Here is a 24,375-nt window from a genome sequence, read left to right on the forward strand (position 1 = left end):
CACCGGGGCGCCGCCCAGCTTGTTAGTGGCCCAGGCCGGGGCCTGCGCGCTACCCGCGCCCGATGCCGGAATAGCGGCGTCCCGCAGCCCCAGCAACACCGCCGGCCCCGCGCTGCAAGCCGCCATGGCTGCGCACGTGGGGCCTAGCCCCGCCCCCTCAGCTACGGGGCGCGAGAGAGGACAAGAGGAGACGGGCAGAGAACGCCTCTCCTCCGGCTGCCTCTGCTCAGGCCTGGGGGGTGGCACGTGGGCTGGCTCCGGTGAAGCGCATGCGCCGACTTTGGAATGCCGCGGTGCAGCGCAGCGGCAGGTTCGAGCCCGGCGGAGGGCAGTGGCGTATAAGGGGGGGTCGCAACAACTACTCCGTGGGCAAAGAAACGGGGATGTCTGGCCTCAGCCTAGGGAGGAGCAAAGTTGGGGGCCTAAGCAAGGTTTTGCATGGCAAGCCCAGCTGAAGTGCAGCTCTCTGGGGCTGTGCATGTGGCACATGTCTGGAGTAGGGCACCCAAAGACCCAGAGTGACAGCCAGCAGGGTCCTGCCCCAACTTCTTCAGGGGAGTGCCCCTGGCAGGGATGTGGGGCTTGGGGGGCCCGAAAAAGATCGGCCCACGATCCCAGCCCAAACGCAGCCCCTTCCTTGTGGCGGTGCGCAGGTTGGGATGTGAACGCAAAGCTTGGGTCGGGCAAGGGCTTCTTCAGAAGTTTCCCCGGACGCTGGGAGACGCGTGGTTGGGGCAACCCGAAAAAGGACTTTACCCCATCACCCCAGTCCAAACTCACCTCCATAGTTAGGGCTGTGTACTCAGCGTGTGATGTTATTTTACATTATTTGTAGTAGAATTTCATCAAAATGTATGCTCAACTCTTAAGCAGGGCTAATGCATGACCAACCACCTTTAATTGTTTAAAGATCAGCTCTGAGAAAGGGACCGGGAATAAAGAATCAGCTTCAGCCTCATCCACCTTCCCTGCTCTCCCGTGCTCGATGCCAGGCACGGGTCCTGGGGCTCAGTGTTACACGTCACAGCCCACCCAGGCAGAGGCTTTCAGCTTGCTTTATTTCTCCTGGAATGAGGCGCTTAGCTTCCCAACGCTGCGTACTCGCCTTGGCTGTGAGGCATCATGACAGGCAGCAGCTTTGTCCAGAACGCCACTTTATCCTCCTTCAGTCTCTTTGCCACCTTCTGCTGTAGATCTATCACCAGGTACTGCTCGTTCTTACCGTAGGCTGGCCACTTCACCAAGCCATGTCCATTAGGAGTCCTGCAAGCAATAGCATGAAGCATTGTGTTGGCACAGCGTCTGTCACTGGCACTAGAACTTACCAAAGGTCTAATGATCTTGGTAACGTAAGTGATGGTGTAGCCGTGATAGTCCAGAAATTACACCAGAGGCAAGGATTGCTTAGGGCAGTCCCTTTTATTGGACCTCTGTGTTAGGATACAGTTAGACAAGCTTTCCAATATAGGACATTCTTCCTCAGGTCTTTCCTGCGTCACCCAGGGGCAGAGCGCAGTTGCTGAAAGGGGAGTGAACAGGGTACGACTGGGTTTATAAGAACATAAGAGTTGGCACTGACTGGGTCAGACTATAGGTCCACCCTGCCCAGGCTCCTGTGTCACACACGGGGAGAGAGCAGATGCTGAAAGGGAGAGTGAGCTGCATATGACCGGGGTGTGTTCCACAATTCCCCTCTCATTTGCAGCCTTCAGCATAGTAGGGCTCAACCTTTTTCCCCAGCAGGCCTGATGGGCAGTGCCTGGTCCTCCCATGGCAGACAAGGTTCTTTGGGTAAATCTGATATCTTTTATTAGACCAACTCAAGATATCAGATTCAACCAAAGAACCTTGTCTGCCTATGTCCTTAGACCAACACGACTACAAACTACACCCCTGGTCTTCCCATGGCCATTAGACAAGCTTCTAAATGTAAGACCTTCTTCTTCAGGTCTCCCTGAGATTAGGACCACCAGCCAGACCTAGCCTGTACTAGCTGGCACTGCCCATCCAGCCTGCTGGGAAAAAAGGTTGAGCACCACTATCCTACAGCTTCAATGCTGGAGGCTGCAAGTGAGAGGAACACTGGAAAACACCCTGGTCATGGCCTGTTCACTCTCCCTTTCGGCATCTGCTTTCTGCCCATGTGACACAGAAGACTAGGCAAGATGGACCTATGGTCTGACCCAATCAATGGCAGTACTTATGTTCTTATGAACCCTGCCGTACCCTATTTGTTACCTTTCAGCAGCTGTTCTCTGATGCTGGGCGACAGGAGTGAGCTGAGGAAGAATGTCTTACATCGGAAAGCTTGTCTAACTTTATCCCAACTACATAACCGGTCCAATAAAAGAGATCACCCTAAGAAGCATCCTGAGGCATCCTCAGGACAGGTGCCTTTGCCAAACTGATCCATAGTGAAACAGCTAATATTTCTATATTTATTATTTGACAGCAGATCTACTACTCCATTTTCAAAGGTATGGATGCAGGGGCTTTTCAGCCAACTCATTCTGTTTACCTGGAGGTCTACTCTTGATCACATTAGACAGGATTTGTGTTTAAAACAGTTCTGTAAACTCCAGAAACTAACTAGGTCTAGTTCTAACAGACTGAGGCACTAAAGGTAACATGATCCTCAAGTAAGTAGGCGTCTCACCCATAGCGAGCAAAGTTAGCCCAGTATTTCATCATTGTTCTACTAAGTTTAATCTCATCTTCCGTAGCCCCACCTGCAAGTGAGATATAAAATTATCATGTCAGCACAAAACAAAAAAGTAGGTTCCCTTAGACTTGATTCCGTAAAAATGAAGAAGTGTCCTAGCCATTACAAACTTCTTGGAGCTTTTCATGAGTAGGGACTCCAAGACTGGACCTGTATATGGGGAACCTGGTGAAAAATTTTAGTCCACTAGTATAAGACAAAACCAAAAATCATTCTTTATATTTCTAAGATATATTTTAAGTGTCTAATAATAATGGCTTTGATGGGGCCTTAATAAGAATTCTCTAGCAAGCGCAGATACATTACCAGCTAAGAAGGGCTTTCCTAGGACATAGCCAAGTTCACTTCCATGATCTGCTTTTACAAAGGGCGGTTTAATAAGTGCGTCTTCACTTGGTCTATGGCAAAATTGATAAAAGTAGACTGGATTGCCAGCATCTAGTTGAAAACAAATTAAGATCAAGGGTTCCAATACAAAAAAATACATTTTACCCAAAACAATAGATTTAAATCAAGACCAACTTTGATAAACTCTTAATCACATGATTTCCATATTATTTGCCAGTAAACAATTAATCATAAATTAGACTTCATATAAATATTTAATTTCAAAGACTACTACAGAAATGCCTTATGACACTTCAGGCACTTCCAGAGATGGTGTTAATAAAGAATTTATGAACTCAAAGCTGGATTATAACACAGGAAAAAACCTGTTGTAAATGAAAGGAATCCCCAAGTTTTTTTTCTCCTCAGGTTTTCTTGCCCCATAACTCTTATACATTTTCCTGGTTCTGTAGAAAAAGAAAAGGGCTCAACTCACTTTTTTTTTTAATATTTAGATTTATATTCTGTTCTATCTAGAAAAGCTCTGAGCAGCTTACAAGGAACAGTAGATTCCCCAGATGATACCCCACACGCAGATAAAAATATAAAGCATATGTCTGTTGCAGTACAGTGTAATTGAAAATATTACTAGTAAAATCAGTATTAATTATGTAGACTGAGAGTCTACGTATAGGTTTTCATGGCAACATGACTCTCAGGGTTAGCAAGAGAGCACCAGGGCTATTTATTTCTCTATGAGATGTTTTAGAAAACTGTATAGGAAATATGGGCTGAAGAATATTAAAGATAATCGATGGAAGACAGAAGGAAATAGACAGGAGCTTAATACCTGGTCAAGCTTTGAACAGAACAGAATTTAGGATGCAATGTAACCCTTCCCCCCTAATAAGTACACAACAGGGGACTCACCTCGGTGATACCTGGCTGTTACAATGGATGGAACAAGAAAAATTGCATCTTCTAACAAGTCTAGCATCCCATCTCGTACCTGAATTTGGTCTTCTGGATTCTGCACATATTCATTAAACACTCGATTAACTAGTTTGTGAGGCAGTTTCTGGAATGAGGAATGAAGATATTTGTAATAATGATGATCAGGGATCCTGGGTTTCTCTGATAAGAAAATAAAATCCCCAATTTTCAGATTAAAAAGAGTAACCCAAAAATCCACATTTTTCCGTGATTAAAATGAAACGCCACTAAAATTGGTGGTGTTTCATTTATTAATATTAGCGGCGTTTCATTTTAAATCATGGAAAAATGTGGATTTTGGGTTACTCTTTTTAATCCGAAACCTGGGATTTTTTTTTTTAAATCAGAGAAACCCAGGATCCCTGCTGATGATACTTACTGGACATCACAGCAGCACCCAAGAGATTCATTTGTGCTTTGCCAATTACTACCTTAGCTCCTCGGAAAGAAAATCCATCGTCTTGGTAGACTAGAGGTAATACTTCAAAATTGAGTTAGAGAGGTTTGCTGGAGTACAACCGTGGCATTATTTTGACACCTACTAAGTTATGAATCAGTTGAGATGACAAGCAAACAGTGGCTTGGTCTCTCCCTCATGAGGAAATGAACCGTATGAGAGCGCAGAAATTCTGTGCATTTCCATCAAATTCTCCTGCCCAGGTTGGGAGCCCCTGATATACCCAGGTACCCTTTGGGGAAAGGCCAAAATTGTTACCACCTCCGGGTGGTACAATCTTAGGGTTCCACAGAAAATACTCACCCTCTGCAAGGTCTTTATCTCTATACTTCTGCCTGGTACTTCCTTTTCCCTAAAATCTCTGGGCAGGATAGACATGTAGGAGCTGGGCTGTCAGTGATATACTTGTCTTTGGCTGCTCATGGAATCCTCTTATTAATGAATTGGCCTCAGCCACAGATGGAAAAACAGCAGAGATTCTAGCAGATGTTGTGGGGTTTCCAATTCTACTGGCATGAGGAGCTTTTTGTGTCTTCTCTTTGTTTGGGGTCCTATCTGGCAATATGCTGTGGCCTCCATTAAGAATTTTTTGCCAAGACCCAGATATACCTTTCACAAAAGGAACATAGCTCCCTCCATTAATGGAGCAGTGGCCTGTAATACTTTCCTGCACGATCAATTTAAATATTAAGGGTTTGGTGTGAAGGGATAGAGAGCAAGTCAGAGTGTACCCATCATTAATGAATTAATGTGAAATAATCACTTACCGTGGCTGACTGTAAGCCCTTTATAACTCGAATTGCTGTTTCTTTGTCCAACCCATCTACATAAGGAGGAAATTTCAGGAGCTACACAGGGAAAAGAACATGTTTACTGTCATCTCCTATATTCCCTTGTTATTCCTAACAAACTGATTTAGAATGAAAGATCATTATAAGCATCTTACAGCAGGAAGCATGAATCCAAATTCATCATTATTTACTCCTATTATATGTGGGACTGTGTTCATTATTTTGTTAGCCAGTAGCTTCTTAGGGCTTTTAGGGAAAAAAACACCATCCACAACTGTGTATATGAATACAGGATGCTGGATAAAAAACAAAAATCTTTGTTATTTACAAATTATTTTTGTCTTTGGAAATTATCTTCAGATTCCCACTCTAAATATAAGACATCAGAGATGGCAATTTGTTACAAGCTCTGCTCTGAATTTCTCCTGCAGAAATTCTGCACTGCTTATGACTGTGTACTTGGCTCAGTGCTCCTGATGGACAGTGATAATGGCTAACCTCCATCCTTTCTTATATTTATTTTGCATCAGCAGAATGGGGAGCAAAATTAAGTTAGATGTGTGCACTAGAGAAGAACTGGGAAGCTAACTAACTGATAGGAAAAACTAGACATGATCATGTAATTATGGCACTAACTAAATTATCACAGTGCAGAAAAGGTACTTTTCAAAAAGTCTGTACTTTCTACAGAGTTCTGACCAATCCCAAATATGTTCCCCCAACGCACAGGACCTCTCTCCTGCCATATCATGCAGGACTTCCTCTCTCCTGTGCCATGTTAAAGTCTGTCCCTCTTGGCCCGTGCTGGTGGTTAGCATGCTCCTACAAGCTGTACAAATGGTTGGTTTTCATTTTGTGCATTTTCACAAAATGTTTCTAAACTTTGGCTTGCAGTCTTGCATTGGCATTGTTCACATTTATTTCTTCCTTAGAAACTGTGATTTTTTTCCCGTATGACTGAAGTGAAAATGCTTCTGCAATAGGACACAAATATTTCAAAGCCCAGAGAGGAAAGTAAGAAAATGTCACCTCTTTAGATTCTGGAGATGATGCATTGCTCAAGTATAGTGTTGTGAAGTTCTGAAAAAAGCAAGAGGAGTTATGTGATGGTTTTACTTTACTCTAATTTTACAGTCCACAGGTTTTTTAAATTTTATTTTATAGCAGTAAAAGTGTAAGAGTCACTTCATACGCAGTGAATACAGCATCACTTACCAAGTCAAGAGTAATCTTTACTATTTCCTTCACTGATTTTTCCCTTAGGCACTGCACTATTTTAGCAGAACTGGGTGATTCACAGCCAGATACACGAGCAATTCTCTGCAATCAGTTGAAACAAACCAGTCACTCATCTCTTCATGGCTCTCTATACCTCTCTCTACTTTAATATGGGTGGAAAGTCTATATGCTCCAACAGTGATAGGAGGCAACAAGTTATGCTTATATAGTTGAGATACAGAAACACACCAATGCAGCTGGACTAGGAAAAAAAACGTGATAGAAACTGATGGTCAGGTCTTGTGCATGGCCTAACAAGATCTCAGATATTGCAAGAAGGATTCAGATTTAGAATATCACCATGTAGACAATAGTAAGAAAAAGTAACTGTTAAATAGCACTTTACTGTAAGACAGGACTATTCTGGGGCTTTTGGGACAGGGTAATGATGATTTTAGGGGATCTCTAGTTTAAACTGATTTCATTATTTTAAAGGTCCAAAATCTCTTGAGCCACATTAATAATTTGATGAGAAAGAGAGAGGAATATTTCTGCAAAGAGTGCTGATGTTTCTGCATTTCAAAAACTTTTAAAGTGATACAACTGAAGGGAACTCAGGAGGGCAAAATGCGGCCCGTGGGCTGGATGTGGTCTGCCAGGCCATTCTACCCAGCCCGCGGGGCCCCTAAAAAATTTAGAAAAATTAATATTTATCTGCCCCTGACTGCCTGTCATGCGGCCTTCAATGGCTTGCCAAAACTCAGTAAGCGGCCCTCCACCTGAAATAACTGCCCGCCCCTGATATAGTCCAACCACCTCTTCAAGGCAAGATCATTGCGGTCTAAACTATCCCAGCCAAATGTTTGTCTAACCAACACTTTAAAACTTCCAGGGATGGAGATTTCCTCAACCTCTTTCAGTAATCTGTACTAGTGCTTTTCCACCCTCATAATTAGAAAGTTCTTCCTAATATGCAACCAATATATCTTCTGTTGCAATTTAATTAATTGTTAATTGCTGTCCTGCCCCGATGACGTCCCAACCAATTTTCAGAAGACAAATATTTCTAAGAGTGGGAGCAAGGCTAAGCCAAAACAGTTTGAATATGTCAACAGTATTAATGCATGTATAAATGAACACCTTGATAGCAAAGGGCATAGGCGGTGGAAGGCTGGGACTAATGGGGCTTAGCCCCGCCAAATTGGGCCTGCGACAGCAGCTGTACTGCACCAGCGCCGTATCCAGCACCCCTGCCACATGCTCCTTTGCTGCTGCCTGTACAGCACCAGCACGTGCTGGCCCCTGAAACAGCCCTGCAGGAGGCAGAGGCGGGGGTCAGGCAGGCGTGCCCCATACCACCCAGCTCTCCCAAGTAATATTTTCTTCCACTGCTTATGGCAAAAAGTGTCTGTACGTGAGCTCTGTAGTGGAGGTGGGGGCGGGTGGCGTGTGTTTTAATTAGAGTAGCTTTTGAGAGCTGCTCTAATTAAAACACCCAGTGTCTCAGCATCCCATGTTTCAAAATGGCAGTGGGAGCTGCTCTAATTAAAACACCCACAGTATTCAGCTACCCATGTTTCAAAATGGCAGTGGGGGCATTTTAACTAAATCTTGTTTTACAAGATTTAATTAAAGTGCCTCCGCTGTGATTTTGAAATGTGGGGATGCTGCATACATGAGATGCTGCAACACGCTGGAGCGTTGGGATTAGAACGCTCCAGCAGACTCGATTAATCGATTAGTCTGCCCTGACGTATTCTAATCAGAACGCGTCGGAGCACGTGTAAAAGCGCCCAAAGAGTCAAGCATACACTCTTTTTCTGTGCACAGAAATTCAGGCATTTATATCTACAGTTATGTTGTTACAGGGACAAACCAGGTTCTAGTCTTTGAAAAAAGCAGTGTAAATGTAGAAAGCTTGTAAGAATGCTTATTAAAAATATCACAAAGAATCTACATTAGTTTGTTCCCTTGGATGGTCAGTAAACAAAGGACTGTATGCAACTCCGCTTTCCGAGATGGCCTTATGAAACAACCCCTTTGCCAGTGGAGATAGGACCTGAAAAAAAGGAAAAGAAGGAATTGAACAACAGTGCAATGTCATGAATTGCATTTTAACAGTGGTGTTTCACTTTTAGTGGGTATGCAGGCAAGGAGGTTCAGGTGCTCCAAGGACATGAGACCTCACTACTCTGGCTGGACCCCTCTGGCTCAGACACACTGCACTGAGTCTGTCTCCTTGGGCTCCAGCCCCTTATCTTGCTCTCCAGGCCCTCTGGGCCCAAGCTCTTCCTCTCTCTCAGTTGTTTCTGCCCTTTCTCTGGCAGTGCCAGGCTCCTGGGTCCCTATGCACACATTATAATTATATGCTTGTTAATATAATTAATATGTTACTAATAGATTATGTACTTACATGTACTTCACCCATTATATACTTCACCCATTCAGGCCACTGGCAGGGAGTGCTCCCCTAGCTCTGTCTGACCCAATGTATGCTTGCTCCCAGTGCCACAGTGGGCTCCTCACACATGGTTCCAGGTCACTCATGGTCACTTGTGGGAGATCAGGAACCACTGAACCAAGTGCCCTCTGTTATCTCCTGCACTCCAGCCCTGGGGCCATAACAGGCAGAGCCCAGGGAACCCAAGTCAGTAGGGATGAGGTGCAGGGCTACACATGCAGTACATGGGGAGTAAGGAGGGGGTGGGAAGGGCAAGGGGTGGAAAAGAGGACACAGGAGCAGGAAGGGGGCAGGCCAAGGGTGTGCTGAGGCACAACCACTGCCACTACAACCAGGTAGAACTGCACTGCGCTCTTCCTGCAGAGCCAGATTAGGAAGTGGCGGCAGCAGCAAGGCAGTACAACACACAGGCAGGTGTGCCGCTCCTGCTGCAACTCCCACTGGTTCGGCTCTGACGTACCTCCTGAAACCTGGCTGCACGGGGCAGGTTCACCCTGAGGTGGTGGTAGTGGCATGGCACCCCTTGCAATTCCTTACAACACCCTGGCTGAGAACCACTGCCTTAGTGCAATAGGCTGTTGGGCTTGGAAGGAACGACTTTTGAGTTGAATTTGTTTCAATTTTGAAAGTAAATATTGAAAGACCATGTCAAGTTCTCCATAAATAGATGCTAAGTTTCAGACCTCTTAAAATATTTGGTGAAACATACCTTCTTGGTTCGGAAAAAAGGACATGCTTTTCAGAAAGTTGGTTTATGTGGTGGATTCCCAAATCCAGGCCTGGCTAATTATCACTGTGTGATAATTATATCTATATAATTATAGATCCAATCAGGATCTCTTTTTTGGTATCAAACTGTCCCTAGCTGAAGGTAATATACACTTGTTCCCATCTGATTAGGATTTTTTAAAGTTCATTAAAGTTAATGATCACTGTAAACCTACAAGGGCTGAAGCACTCATTCCTCCTGCAGACTCTCCAAATATGGTGACGGACCCTGGATCTCCTCCAAAAAATGCGATGTTTTCCTGAATCCAAATCAGAGCTGCCACTTGATCCAAGTAACCCCAGTTACCACGGGCGTGTTCATCACCAGTACTGGAACAAGAGGACATATATGGAACATGGGTAGCTCTTTGTGGAGTTTCGGATATTTGGTTACATGAAACACCCAAGGACCATATCTAAGCTGGGGTGGGAGCAAGAGGCTGAAAATGGAACTCTTGGTGGTGTCAGAATAGGAAGCTGACCTCTCAACTCTTGAGAGCTCAAGAGGAACAGGGTCAATGTTATTATGTTCGAGCACTACTTGCCTATGTTGTTGGCACCAGCTAAGTAGCAAGCAGCTAAACAGTCTTCTCACCCTCTTTGAGGATGTTATTTTATTTTGCTCTCTGAATTCAGACCCACCATACTCTCCCTTCTGTAACAACTGTAAAATATTGATAACTGCCTATTTATGGGGGTGGAAGGAGGATGAGTCTGTATGAGTGACTATGTCTTAAATTTTTATTATCCTGGGGTTAAAATAGTACATGAAAAACACTGAATGAATGCATGTGTACAAGTTCTTGGCATAAGAATGAAATGTAAAGGTAAATAAATATCTGGTGATAAGTTGCAGCAGGTGTATGTACACCTGCAATTAGTTCAAAGCAATAAACTCCGGTGCATATTGCACCGGAGTTTATTGCTCCCAGGTGCCGCATTTACATGTGTGCGTGGGGCTGGAGCATGTTGAGATGGGTGCCAGCTTGGGTCTGTCTGCCAGTCTGTGACTGCTCCAACTCAGCTCAACATGCTGTGGAGGGGTTGGCTGGGGCATGACGGTACTTCAGTGTGGGGCTAACTGGCAGGCAGCCTCTGCACTGAAGCACCCTTGTGCCCCAGCCAGCCCCATCAGCATCTACATGTGTATTGCTGTGCAGTAAATAACTCTGCAGTAGGATAGTACTTGCATTTACTATCCTGTGGTGGTGTTTATTAGTTTCATGCAGCCTAACAGAGCTGCAAACAGATGTGGAGACTTTACTGTGGAGCTAGTTAGGCAGGTCCACAGTAAACATCTAGTGTAGATGTGCCCAATGTCCAAAAAGCCATTTTAAATGAGGGAGAAAGGGATGAGTCCATTTCAAGAACATCTTAAGATAAATGTAAGAACCAATCAAACAAGGGCATAGTTTGAAAGTGACTTAACTTTCTAAAATTATTAAAAAACTTGGTATGCATAAATCAAATAGGTGTTTAGCTACTCAAATTTTACATGGAAATCCTTTGTGAATCCATTTTCTTAGGCATAGGAATATACACTTCTGGAAGCGCTCTGGAAAAAATTAGGATACAGTGTCTTACGTAAAAAATCCAAGGACGCCTAGTCGGTACTGAAGTGTTACAAACATCACATTTTCAAAGGCTGCTATTGCTGAACCATCATATGTTGAAGCCGCACCCAACACAAACCCTCCTCCTGGAAGCCAAACAAAAACCTGAAGAAGCAAAAAAAAAGGAGTTGAGCTACCTGTTACTGTAATATACTAATTATATCAGAGGGTTGCGTGTCTGGCACATCTCAGCAAAGTTTAATAATCTAAACAAGTGACCAGGTAGAGCCTGTTTAGCTGCATTTGCAAGTTTGCATACAGTAGTCAAGTGCTGTGAAGTTTCTCTTGCTCAATCAAGTTAAGCTCTGGAGTAAACTGGCATTGAACTTAAGGGGTGATGCATTCAATTATGGGTGTGTACAGAAGTTGCTTTTTTGCCACTTAAAGCACTTTATTGCCATGACCTAACAGAACTGCACAGTTTTACAGCACTTTAAAAATTAGTATAGCACTTGAAGTTAACCCTTGTTACATGAGGTATTAAATTTGAAGCGCTGTATTTTACAGCAATTTCTCACTAGTGGAGACGCTCCAAGAGGCTGTGGAGCATCCCCTGCCTCCTAGTCTGGAAAGTGCAGGAGGCTCAGAGGCTGCCCCCACCCCCCAAGGACATCTGTTATGTTTAAGAGCATTGTAACTTTATAATGCTATAAAAAGTGCTCTAAATTACAGCACGGTAAAACATGCATGGAGCACTTCTGCACGCATTATATCAAGGCTTAATTTATTCTGTGGGTCACACAGATGTAAGACTGACTATGCAACCAGGGAAATAGAAAAGTAGCCTCTAAAACTTTTCTTTTATTTGACCAAATAGAGCCCTAGAGTAAGCAAGCATCAAACTCAATGAGAGAGAGACTCTTGGAAGCTATGGCTTAACTAGCTGTATCAGGTCACAATGGAGATAAGATGAGCCATGGTTTTTGCAGGGGGTTTACTTACTGGTAGCTTCTCCTGTTTCTTTGAATCAGCAGGTACATACATGTTCAAGTACAAGCAGTCTTCAGACATTTGTAAAGAGACTTTTTCTTTTCTGTTAGTAAACGTGTCTGATAGAAGCTGTCCAGCCTCCTTGTCTTGCAGACACCTTAATAATTTAAAATATATATATTTTTCAAATGATTAGTACAAACACAGTAACAACAATCCTCAGACGTTTTGTTCACAAATCCTCCCCTCCTCCAATAGGTTCCCAGATTTGTTAGTAACAGAGAACTTACAATTATTTTCCTTCATTAATATAAAAACATTTTCCCCCACATATCTGCTGATCAAGCATCCATTGAGGAAGAGCCACACAGACAATGGCCAGTCTCCAGCAGAACACAAGGAAATGAATGTTTTCATCTCTCTAAACATCACATCAATTTGCTTGCAAACTAAGACAAAGCAGGTACGTCTACACATGCGATTAATGAGCATGGATAAACTCTGGAGCTTATTGCTCCAGAGCTTTTTTTGTGCTCAGCAGTGCATATGTAGATGCTGCTCTGCTGGCTAGGGCACAGGGTTTCTCAGCGTGGGGCTAGCCCTGCACTGAGAAACCCTGTGCCCTAGCCAGCCCTGCCATAGCACATGGAGACAGGGGAAGCAGCTGCTCTCTGCATCTCATATGTTGCCATGGGGCTGCCTGGGGTGCAGCGTGCCTCAGCACAAGGGCTGCTTGCTGGCTAGCCCTGCGCTGAGAAACCCTGTGCCCCAGCCAGCTGGGGCTGCATCTACATGTGCCCTAAGGAGGGCACATGTGTAGCTACCGGGACATTTACTGAGCAGATAATTAGTCAACTGTGCAGTAAATGTTTTGTGTAGATGCACCTAGCTAAGACAAACAAGTCTCCTTCCACCTAGTTTCAGTCAGGGAAAATAAAAGATCAGCTGTCCATGATGGTATTAGGTACTCATAGAAGACAGATATTACAATGATCCTGCAGTCAGATACTACAAATACTGTTTGTATAGAATGGAATTGGCCACAACTATAGCACCGGTTGAGTGACTTGCATGGCATTTTGTTCCTCCAAGCATTTTCTTAGCTCCTGGTCAGATCTGCTCCTGAGCTAGATGCTTCTCACATATTCTAAGTGTCATTGCTCAAGCCACTTAAGCTTCCCAGGAATCACCTGCAAAATTCACCCAATTCTAAACACTCTACTGGCAGTAACCCATGCTAGTTAAATGGCTTCACAAGAGCTAATTTACCAAGATTTCAATTGCCCCAAGTGTTAGTCCCGTGGGTTTCACGTAGATTTTAATATTAATTTAACTCAGCCATCCGAATGCCATGTCAGTGTCTTACATAGGAGGGTAGGAAGTTGCATCTCGGACACCCTGCCATGGCTCAGCTCGGTGCGGTGGACTAAACCTCAAGGGGCCAATGGGCGGCTTTGCAAAAGGAATTCCCAGGAAAACACTGACACGTTTCCCAGCTCCAGCTTCTACTCCTACTTGGATTTGCTTCCCTCGGAGTTTCCCATATTTGGTATCCACTTCTGGTTGCGTTACACGTTGTCCTGTGAAGCACATGCACAAAATCAGGTTATACAGTGCTATGTTCAAAAGGGTACAAGAAGTCTCTAAGACTTTTCATGCATTTTAAACATCTCTCCTCTCCTACAAAAGAATTCTGTAAATATTGACACCTAATTAATTTATCCCACCCCTTTCAACTAGGGCTGTGCAAAATTTCAATGGGTGTTTTGTTTTGAAGCTGTTTCGATGAGTTTCGAGCTCGAAACAGCGAAATTGAAATGAAACAAAAGGCTTCAAAACAACTTTGAAATGAAACGAGGGCACTTGAAACAATTCAGAAGTTTCAAAATGTTTTGCATTTCGAAGCCGGGTTTGCTGCAGTGCGGGCCCCTGGATCTGTGCAGGCCCCCAGATCCACATGTGGGATGACAGCATGCTGCTGGCTGGGGCCAGCAGCAGCACCAGGCTTCCTGGTGCTCGGCTTCCCAGCATTCAGCCCTGGTCCCAGCTGGCGGCAGCAGCCCGCTGTCATCCCATGCACAGATCTAGGGGCCTGCACCCCTGGGAGGAGTATGGCACAGCCCTGAAGCCCTCCCGGGGGGTGCAGGCCCCCGGATCTGCGTGTGGAATGACAGCAGGCTGCTGCTGCCAGCAAGTGATACAAGTTTTGCTTGTCAGCAGTTTGAGGTGCAGTTTTCCAGAACCCCCTGCACCTATCTCCTTGAAACTTATCAGGCTTCATGCCCTCAGAAGGGGCTACCATCCCTGCAATCTTCATCGGAATCAGGCAAGAAATGACAAAGTTATAGGCATTTTCATGATTGCCCATTATAGCCTATGGGCGAAACATTGAAACACGTCGAAACAGAGAAACAGTTTCGATGAAATTAAACTGTGACCACTGGGTCTTGAGTAACTGGTCACGTGCTACCTTGGCTCGTGTGCATGGAGGGGGGTTCTCCCTGCAGCCTCCCTGACAAATGCTGTGCTGGTCTTCCCTCCGCGGGGAGCTTTCCTGCCATGACTTGAATGTTTCCTAGTGGTGGGGAAGTGGCTATCCTGGGGTCTTCCACGGCGCGGGGTCCCAGTGGTCAGTAGTGGGGCTCCGCCACCCCTACACCCCGTCCTCACGCCACCTTGATGAGTTGTTCCAAGCTCACAACCCTGTACCTCTTCCTCCGCTACTGTAGAGCGTCACGATTTAACACCCCTCTTTGGACATCGACTTCCGAGGCCGATGGGCTTATTCTGTCTTATGTTGTGTTTGTCAGCCTTACTCATGAGGCCTGTGCTATCCAGGGAGAAGCTTTGCCCTGACCTCAGCTTGACGGGCCGTCTAATGAATTTTGCACCGCCTCTCCCACTCCTCCACTCCTCTTCTCCTCCTCAACCCCTTCACTTGGGGAAACTCAAAAGAACTGTTCAAAAGAAAGAACAAAAACAACTCCCTTCCCAGGCCTCTTACCTCAGAGACGCTGGGTGCCAAGCTCCCTACAACTTGGCTAGGAGTGAACCCCTACTCGGGTTTTCTTTCCTCTTTTCTCCTCCTTCCCTTGACTCTGCAGCCCTGGGCTACCTTGTTCCTCTGCTCCCTGTAGCATTCCTATTTGGAGATTGCTCTGCTCCCCTGTAGGTGGCCAGATCTCCCTCTCACTCAAGAGGGACCCCTGAGTGCTGTGCTGTCTCTCTGGCTGCCTCCGCTGTGGCTTGCTCTCCAGGCAAGGCTCCTCCTCTTCCCTCTGACCCACGCTACTCCCTTGTGTGGTGGTAACTCCTGTGTGGCGTCTGTTGTTCCCCTGCTGTTGGAACTTCTGCCGGCAGGCAGCACCGCTTCCCTCTCGCCTCCAGCACTAGTAGCTTGTTCCCGACCTTTGAAGGTGCGGCGGGCATCAGGAGCCTCCTTTGGCTCCTTGTTCGCCGTTCTTTCTTCCTGGAGATAACCCCGGAAGGGGCCTGGCGTCCCTGCACTCCCCAGGTCCTTCCTCTCTCCTCCATTCCCTCGTCCACCCATTTCTTTTATCCCTGCCGTATGGGGCTCCCTCGTGATATCACTGACCAGCCTCAGCTGAATAAAGGCGCGGCTGACCCACGCAGGCTTTTCCTTTGGTTCCTGTTGCGTCGCGGCTCCTGTTGAAGGTAAGTAATTTTTCCTTATTTTACTCTCCCTGTGTGTTTGTTTTTCTCTCCTGGGGCAGAAACATAGCAGTGCTTTGAAATGAAATGATGAAATGAAACACTGTCCCTTCGAAACGGCAAAATGGAAGTTGAAACAAAATGGTGCTGTTTCACACCGCCCTACTTTCAACCCTACCTCTGGTCATATTTATTAGAAGTCTCTATCTGAAGTTTACTAACTATCTAAACAAAAGATCATGAAGTTGCTTGATTAAGGCACACAATGTAGCATTTAGCTAATAAGTGGCTGAAGACAGTAACAAAACATATGGCTTTCAAAGCATTTTTGTATATTAGGCAGCGCATCCTTAACCCTGGAAGAGGTACTTACCTTTCATTGAAAATACGTGTAAAAGGAAAAGTTAAACTTCTTCAGGAAGTTCTAATGGCCTCCAAAGCAAAAACACAGAAAATGTCACCGTACATAATAAAAATATACGTGATGCAAGTCCACTCTGGAACTGGACCTCTGTTGCTGGAGAGGCTTTGCTTGGTGTTGCTCTGAGAGGGAGGAGGAATGTATGCGACTGATACCAGGGACGCATCACAGACAGCTTGGACAAACACAGGGCACAGCATTAGGAGAGGATTTTTGGCCTGGGTTTCAGAGCAAGGAACTTTTTTATTCATCCTGTTCTCAGAGATATGATACATTGCACATTCTATGCAAGTAAACAAGATTTCAACAGGGAAATTTCTGACTCTATCAACTATTTTGCCTCCTAATTGGGACTATCTACATTACCTCAATTTGGTGCATTTCCTCAAGTTAAAAATGGTAAGAGTCTGATCTTTGCAACACTTTAACAAAGTGAAGAATTTCTAAGGAAAACCTTGCAGCCAGATCAATCACCATGTGACAAATACTCTGCATTATGAACTATGAATCCTATTTATAAAATTAGAATGTCTCTATAATTACTATTATCATGAGTGATATCCTGCCTTCCCTCCTTCCCCCCAAAGTCACTTGGAGTTTGGCTCTTGAGTTCAGTATGATCAGGACTTCATATATGAAGACTAATCATAAAAGTTAACCTTTAGCAATCTTGGGTGTGCCCCAGCTCCAATGCTGCCATATGTCAATCAACATCCTTTCTTACACCTATTCAAACTCAGTCTTCAGAATCTATTTTAAGGCAGGATTTTTTTGTTTGTCTATTTAGATAGTATGAGTATTTACATACTTTTTGACTAAGCTGGGAATGTTAGGATCTAGACTTAATTTAGGTTGGCCTTTGGATAAGAGGCTAAAATTGAACTTGGTTTTGAGTCTGATAGCACATAAACACCATAGGGTTCTCCTGAGATGCCAGCCTAAGTTGATTTGAACACCGACATGATCAATTAGTCTTATAAGATTACTACATTTTGCTTGGACTTTGAGTAGATCCATAAAGTAAGACATTTCCAGACTTAGATCCTACCTTGAACCATACGTGAAGCATGAACATACTTTCAAGGATTTGATTTCTCTCTCCAACCTCCAAAGGTAAACAGAGAATGACTGAGGCTCTGCCCATTGTTATTTAAGTCTATACTATCCTTAAGTAGATCAACTGTGTAGCTGGGAGAGACACTGGGCAAGCTTTCAGGCACAAAGCGCTATAATGCACGGATAGCAAATAATTCTACTTTTAGCTATTGTTTATGGGGTCAAAATATGCCTAACATCCTCCCACTATGACACTGACTATGCCATGGCCCCTATGATAATTATGCCAGGGAACTGTCCCAGCACAATTTAATCCCAATTGTGTTAATTAGGCTGACAGCTCAGCAAGATGAGGCTTACTGGAACGTACACTGTACACTCCTCTAGCATTAGGCTCTGGCATTCTGGCTGCCTTTGGGAAAAGGCAAGAATTGTCTGTGCTCTCCACGGAGCCCTGACGAATGATCCAGACCCACCGAGTGGGGAGTGTTGTCTTTAGCCAGTAGAGTAACTAAAGGGGCATGGGCCCAGGCACCCAGTAAAAGGGAGTGCTGGATTACAAGTGGGGGCTTGAGGTTTCACCAAAACGGAAAACATGGAGACCCCACTGCTCTGACGGGAGGTGGTGCTGCTGACAGCCGGGTTACTTTTGACCCTGCAGCCACCTCCAAAATTAAGGGCTTTGCTTGGTCACTCACCATATAAAACTACACTGGTTGTGGGGCCCAAGGAGAATTAACATGGCAGCTGACAGTGACACCTACCCTCAAGGCAGTCCTCTGTCCCGGCTCCACTCCATTCTGCATGGCAGAGCCTCAAGCTCCCCTGCCTGCACTCTAGCAGCTCGTTGTGCAAACCCTATCACATAGGCTTCTGCTCTTCAGGGTGCAGACTCTACCAGTTAGACCTCTGCCTTTACCCACAGTGGGGGCGGTGCCTTAGGACCTTATAGCACAAGCTCTTTGCACAAGGGAATGTTTCACTGCTTGCAAGATGTTCTGTGAATTTATGTCACTGAACAAGTGACTTTATTGATTATAATCTTGAGAGTACACCTGCAGCAAGCAGGTACCTGTCCCAATGTGGAAAGTTCCCTTGATGTGGAAACATGTAGAGATGATAAGAATTAACGTTGCCACAAACAGGCATACACCTGAAAACAAGTCAAAGAAAAGAAATCACGAACTGTTTGATATCCAGACATCAGCATTTTTCTTCTAAGTAGTTTACAAGTGTTAAGGTCTAGCATTAAAAGGCACATAAGTGAAAGAAGCTCCAAATTAATTGTCTGTACATTTGTTCTTTTTGTCTCAGGAAAGGTCACAGTACAAAAAAGCTTAAAATCTTACCATTAGCTGTAAGAGCCGTGAAGCAGGCTGTGAGAACAAGGGACAGCAGCAAAGCATTCTCCCCACCTGACATTTTGCAGGCGTGTCAGATAGTCGCTGCTCAAGTTCCTTGCTTTAAATACTCAGTAACATGTAGATGATATGTAAGACAAACATCCGGGAGCACGTATAGTTGAGGACATAATTTATTTGCTGATTGAAGTGCATTGAAATCAGGATCCATTATCATTTAAAAAGCACTTCTGAAGTAGTGGCACCAAATCCTTTGAGAGTCAAGTTGGAACTTGCCCGATAATTAATTCAACTATATAGAACAGAGGGCTTAGAAAGAGAGCATCATGTCACCTGACGTTCCATAGGCTGCCTGGACCATTTAAGCCTGTAAAAGCTGCATAAATGCAGATTTTGGGGGGGTTGACATAAACACTACAGTTGGTCAGAAATTTTCAGACAGAAGAACATTCCATTGAGATCATTTGAGTAAATATTTTTTCAGGCAGGTATCATTCTCCTCATTTCTAGGGAAAATAATTTTAACAATCTCAAAATATTTCAAGACATGTTTAGAGCTAGGCTGGTGGTTCCTGTGGAACAGTAGCATAATGAGAGGTGGGCAACAGGAGCACCTGTCCTGGGTGCCCGCTTGGAGGGAGCTCAAAAACAGCACCCCTGTTAGTGTTAGCCCAGGCCCCACTACTGCTGCAGCCTCCCCAGCCCCTGTCACTACCCTTGCAGTGCCCTTGCTACCCTGGTACATTGCAGACCCTGATAGTTAAGCCTCTGTTGCAGGAAAATTAATATAATCTCTGAAACAGATAAATGATTCTGAATACCCCTAACTGAGCACCACTCTATTCCAAGTGAACATGAAGATTGCATAACCTGCTTCTGTCATTTTCGTGATCTCATTTACTTTGGAATAAATAGGGCAGAAAAGATGGAAATTACTTTGACTGTAAATAGAGCACAGAGACAAAGGGTTAATAAGACCAAATAATTCAGAGGTGTAGGTATGAAAGACCTGCACAATCTCTGCGTTGACATGGGATTATCTGATACGCGTGGAACCGAAACTCCCAGCGTGTGGGCATGTGTGCAAATGTTTCTGAAACTGAGTGGGGCGTGTTTGTTTTCATTGTATTTGACATTGGAACCAACCTTCTCTTCTGGTCAGATTCTTAATAGGAAGCAGATTAACTGGACAAACCAGACCAAGGACTAGCCCTGATAAAGCACCTAAGGCCAGACTTACGTAGAATTAAGGCACCCAAATCCTAAATTGCAATTGTAACGCACACACTCAGCAATCATGTCACTTTGAAGGTGCTTTCTTGCTTGGCTTTAGCAGTCTCTAGGCACTAGAGTTTTGCAAGAACTGCAGTCTGAGCAGCTTGGAGCATAATTAATGTGAAACATGGTGAGGATTTAGAAACTGGCATTTCTCTGCCAATATTCCCTGAGGGGCAAGAGCCAGTGGACAGACTCAGAGGACACCTACGAAACCTCAACAGGTTTGTGCTCCCTACACATGGCAATCACAACTCCTACTTCATTAATGTCCTCCTTAGCTAGAGGAGGTTCAGACCTTCATCTCTCACTTCCTAAAGGCACTGGGCCATTCAGGTACCCTCTACCTTTCCTGCTGCAATTATGCTATGTGCAGCTAAATATGCACAAGTCACTGGGCCAAAGAAAGGAGCCTATCTGTTATCAAGGCTTCAGGGCCTACACCAGGAACTGTAAAACTTCAGCTCTGAATTTTGCTTCTGAGATTTTTTTATGCATTTTACATCACACAGAAACCTTCCTGAAATAGGGCTGTAACCTATAACTCCTTTATTAGTCTACACTTATTTTTGCTTGTTATGGGTAGACCAGACACAGAGTTTGATGGGTGGGAGCTCAGAAGCAGAGGCTGCTGCTATATGTACAGGAAGGGGAATGGGAACAAGATCCAAGCATTTCTCACTGTTGATGTGAAGGCACATAGGGAAAACATGGGGAGACACAGATACCTAGGTTGAAGGGGAGAAAGCCTGGGGATCAGGGAAAGCTCTCCAGGCAGGGAGGGAAGTTGTCACCTCTGCAGCCATTGTAGGGGACGTAGATGACTTATAACTGTTGTTAGTGGTGGGGGAAGGGGACAATTTAAATGTTTTGGTGGTGTGCCGCAGGGTTCAGAGCTGGTACTCAAGAGACAAAGGCGTTTTGATTTCAGAGCTTATTTGATGTCATGTTTTATGCTACTGTGTAACGGCAGATGGAGACTGTTCTAAAAGACAGCTTCACATGAAGAAAGTTGTGCTCATATGATGCATGCATGCGTTAACATTTTCAACAGGAAAGTTAATGGTTACGTTCACAGCAGGACCATTCTCCTGATTTTCTATCTGTGCACAACCATACTTTTGTGACGACTAACTGTTAGGCAACAACAAATGTAAATGCTGTAAAAAATCATGACCTTACCTTATCAAAAGAATTGAAGGTGTCAGTCCTTTCTGATTGCGAACCATGGAATAACATCCAATATGTTAACAGCCTGTTCTCATACGATCTGTAGTATTGCCAGGTTAGAAACACGAGCATCTTTCATTGTTGTCCTCAGGTAAGTTTTCAGGTGCCTCAAGGAAGAAAAACTTCTCTCAGCTGACGCTGGAAGCACTGGGATAGTTAAGTAAAGCCCATCGAGTTTTGACAGATCTGGAAGGGTATCACGCAGTGTCATTTCACAAAAGAATCACAGTCCTTTCAAGCTGGGTGGGCTCCTCTTCCCCATTGCTCTTGTCAGCATTGCCATCTTTGAGCATCCGGGAACAAATTTAGATTTCAGAGTTCAGATTGTCTTGATCAATAGATACTGTAAAGGGTGGAAATGTTGTTCGTCCTTCACAAGGGAAGATGACTGCATCCAGCAGGGTGGAGGGGGGAGAAGAGAGAAAGGAAGCGGGAAAGAAAAAGGGAGGGAGAAAAGAGAAAGTGAGGAAAAAGGAGAAAGAAGAGAGAGGAAAGAGAGACGAGGGGTGTGGAGGCTAGGTCGCGTGGGTACGCAGGTGACTTATAAGCCCAATCTTTGCCCTGAACAATCTGCTGCAGCAGGGGCAGGAGAGCAACGAGGACTGGACATGAGAGGTCTTTGTTTTCCTGGCCACGCGCTTCCTCCCTGCTAGTGAAGGACCCTTGGGCTGAGACTGAAGGGCCCAGGGTCCTCGCTGCCTCTGCTGTGCTCCACTGATTGAAGGCCAGTGCTCTGCTCTGGATCGATGACCTCCAGGATGGACGGTCATGAGCGATTTGCTCCCATGACTCTGGGTCGATGCTGAAACTCTTTAGGGACATCTTTAGTGTGTCCTTGTACTGCTTCTTTGATGCGCTACAAAAGCGTACTCCATTTGACAGTTCACCGTAGACGCTTTTCTTCAGTAGGCGAGCGTTGGGCATTCTTGAAAGGTGGCCAGTCCATCTTAGCTGTGCCAGTGTAGATACTGGGGACAGTTGATCTTCTGAGCACCTCAGTGTCCAGAGTTTTGTCCTGACACTTGATCTTTAGTATCTTTTGCAGGCAAGCACAGGTGGAAGTGGTTTAGTTTCTTGGCATGACACTGGTAGATGGTCCAGGTTTTGAAGTCATAAAAGGAGGGTCGGAAGGATGATGGCTTTGTAAACCTTCAGTTTCATTGACAGTCCGATGCCACTGCAGTCCCAGACCGACTTACGGAGAAGTAACACCTACACTTTCATCGGATGAGCTCTTAGAAGAGAGAACTTTGCAAGGGACTTTGCAATAAACAGGTCATTCTTGGAAAAGTAGTCTTCTATCTCCTTAATAGGAGTATCCAGAGTGCAGTACAATATTTCATTCCTATAGTAGTCCTCAGCTTCTCAAAACAGGACTTTCCCCCTCTTCCCAGTTTTGTGGGAATAACCTGTTAGTGAGGCACAAAAGGGTCAGGATAGCTGTTTTTCTCTCACAGTTCATTAATGTGATGAAAGGTTTCAGATGCAAAATCATCACCTCTCATTTCCTTTAGTATAAAAACTGTGGATTTAGCCATCACCATTGCTGTATGATACATAGTCTTTTGACTGAAGAAGTTTGGAAAGGTTATTTGTTTGCATTAGCACACTCTGCATAAAAACCATGCAACACAGAAAGTTGAAGTCTTCCATATTTATGAGAAATGCATAAGCTTCAGTTCCAGCTTTTGAACCCCCATGTGCAATTTTGTCCAGAGCTTGAATCATTTAATCACAATTTTCCAAAACAACTTTGATAGCTTCAACTTGACAATTCCACTGAGTGTCACTGAGTGATTTAAGAGTAGCTGGACCCCCCGAAAAAATAATTCTGACGTAATTTTTTCGAAAACAGCATGTCTCTCTGAGTTTATGCCAATGAAAGGCTGTAGAGCCTGGATAATTCTGAAAGCATTTCAGACAACTGCATCGCAGGAAACTGTCCACTATGCACAAATTTGATATATGAACATAGCAGTAAACATAGAAAGCCAGAAGATTTTTGCTAAGTATCACCGTGCCCACACCTTTACAGGGTTTCTTATGCTAGTGGTTCCATCATAGCATTGACCTCTTAGAGCTGAAACATCAAGTCCCAAGGCTATAATGTACTCTTGATCAGTGTGGCAAGCGACGCACCATCTGTCTGCAGTGTCTTGTAGAAGCTGGTAAACTTCTCTTGTATGTCGAAAGGCTGGTTTACATAATGCACTATAAGAACAACTTGTTCATGCTTTGACAGATCCATTGTTTCATTTGCAATGATGGAAAACACTCCAGCTTCTTTGACTTCAGGTGCAATTTTGTGAAGCCATAATTTCCATTATTTAATTCTGACGTGAGCTGCGTAGGTAGCTGAAGTACTTCTCTCGGTTAACTGTAAATCGTCGAATCAGTTCATTATCTGTACTACACAGTTTCATCAATTCCTGCAAATTGCCTTGATTTGTATAATCTAGTCCCTCATCATTTCCCCTGAAAGGTATACCCTGGCAAGTGCAAAATAAAGCACAGTTTCAAAATAATTATTTTGACTGTCAAGTTGGGATGTAACATCCCTTGTTTTACAGGACTGCAGCTATCCTTCCATTTAGCAACAACTTCTAGATGGAATTCACACTTTGAATGCTAATGAAATCTTTCATTTACTTTCTTCCATGTTTTAAAGCCAAAAATTCAAAACACTGCTTTCCTGTTTGGTCCATTGCCAAATGTTTGACAATAAAAACAGACAGCTTTGTCATCAAAGAAACTGCATTCAAGCCATTTATACTGATTATACCTGCCTGAATTTTCTGGTTTTATTCCAACAGGCACTGGTTGGAAAATCAATTGCTGGCTAACATGGACCTTCTTCAATATTTTCTAAAGCTACATCCGGTCCAAAGCAAGGGTCTCTTTTATTGAAAGCTGCACTAACCTCTGTGGGCATCTTTACATATGCTCCAGGGTGGAGGAGGGGGGCAGGCACTTGAATTATAGCAGCTCCAAGAGCCATTCTAATGAAAGCGCCCACAGCATCGCATGTATTCAGCCTCCTATGCTTCAAAATGGTGGTGGGGGTGCTTTAACTAAAGCTC

At 44.4% G+C, this 24,375-nt stretch overlaps 2 protein-coding genes across 6 annotated transcripts in view; both read right to left on the minus strand.

Annotated features, from left to right (window-relative positions):
* PDCD2L (programmed cell death 2 like) overlaps positions 1–171 on the minus strand; it is a 7,847-nt gene extending 7,676 nt beyond the window's left edge. Inside the window, exon 1 of the mRNA XM_006028118.2 lies at positions 4–171. Coding sequence (XP_006028180.1) covers positions 4–126 — 123 coding nt within the window. The 5' untranslated portion in view covers positions 127–171. The remainder of the gene's footprint in view (positions 1–3) is intronic.
* Positions 172–852: 681 nt separating this feature from the next.
* Positions 853–21,703, minus strand: LOC102383127 (fatty acyl-CoA hydrolase precursor, medium chain-like). 5 transcript variants are annotated; one of them, XM_025209487.1, is made up of 14 exons: positions 21,248–21,703; positions 13,647–13,860; positions 12,293–12,437; positions 11,322–11,455; positions 9,914–10,067; positions 8,466–8,567; positions 6,506–6,610; positions 6,320–6,370; positions 5,446–5,586; positions 5,267–5,347; positions 3,980–4,127; positions 3,029–3,160; positions 2,657–2,729; positions 853–1,263 (listed from the first exon to the last, which is right to left on the minus strand). In XM_025209487.1, coding segments are annotated over exons 2-14 (1,452 nt in total). In that variant the 5' UTR covers positions 13,649–13,860; positions 21,248–21,703; the 3' UTR covers positions 853–1,079. The 5 variants fall into 5 exon arrangements, with proteins under 5 accessions (XP_025065272.1, XP_006028177.1, XP_025065271.1 ...); XM_006028115.2 differs by lacking the exon at positions 21,248–21,703 and adding an exon at positions 18,779–18,861; XM_025209486.1 differs by lacking the exon at positions 21,248–21,703 and adding an exon at positions 18,194–18,582.
* Positions 21,704–24,375: the final 2,672 nt, after the last annotated feature.

This window comes from Alligator sinensis, unplaced genomic scaffold, assembly GCF_000455745.1.
Source record: "Alligator sinensis unplaced genomic scaffold, ASM45574v1 scaffold170_2, whole genome shotgun sequence".
Lineage (NCBI taxonomy): Eukaryota > Metazoa > Chordata > Crocodylia > Alligatoridae > Alligator > Alligator sinensis.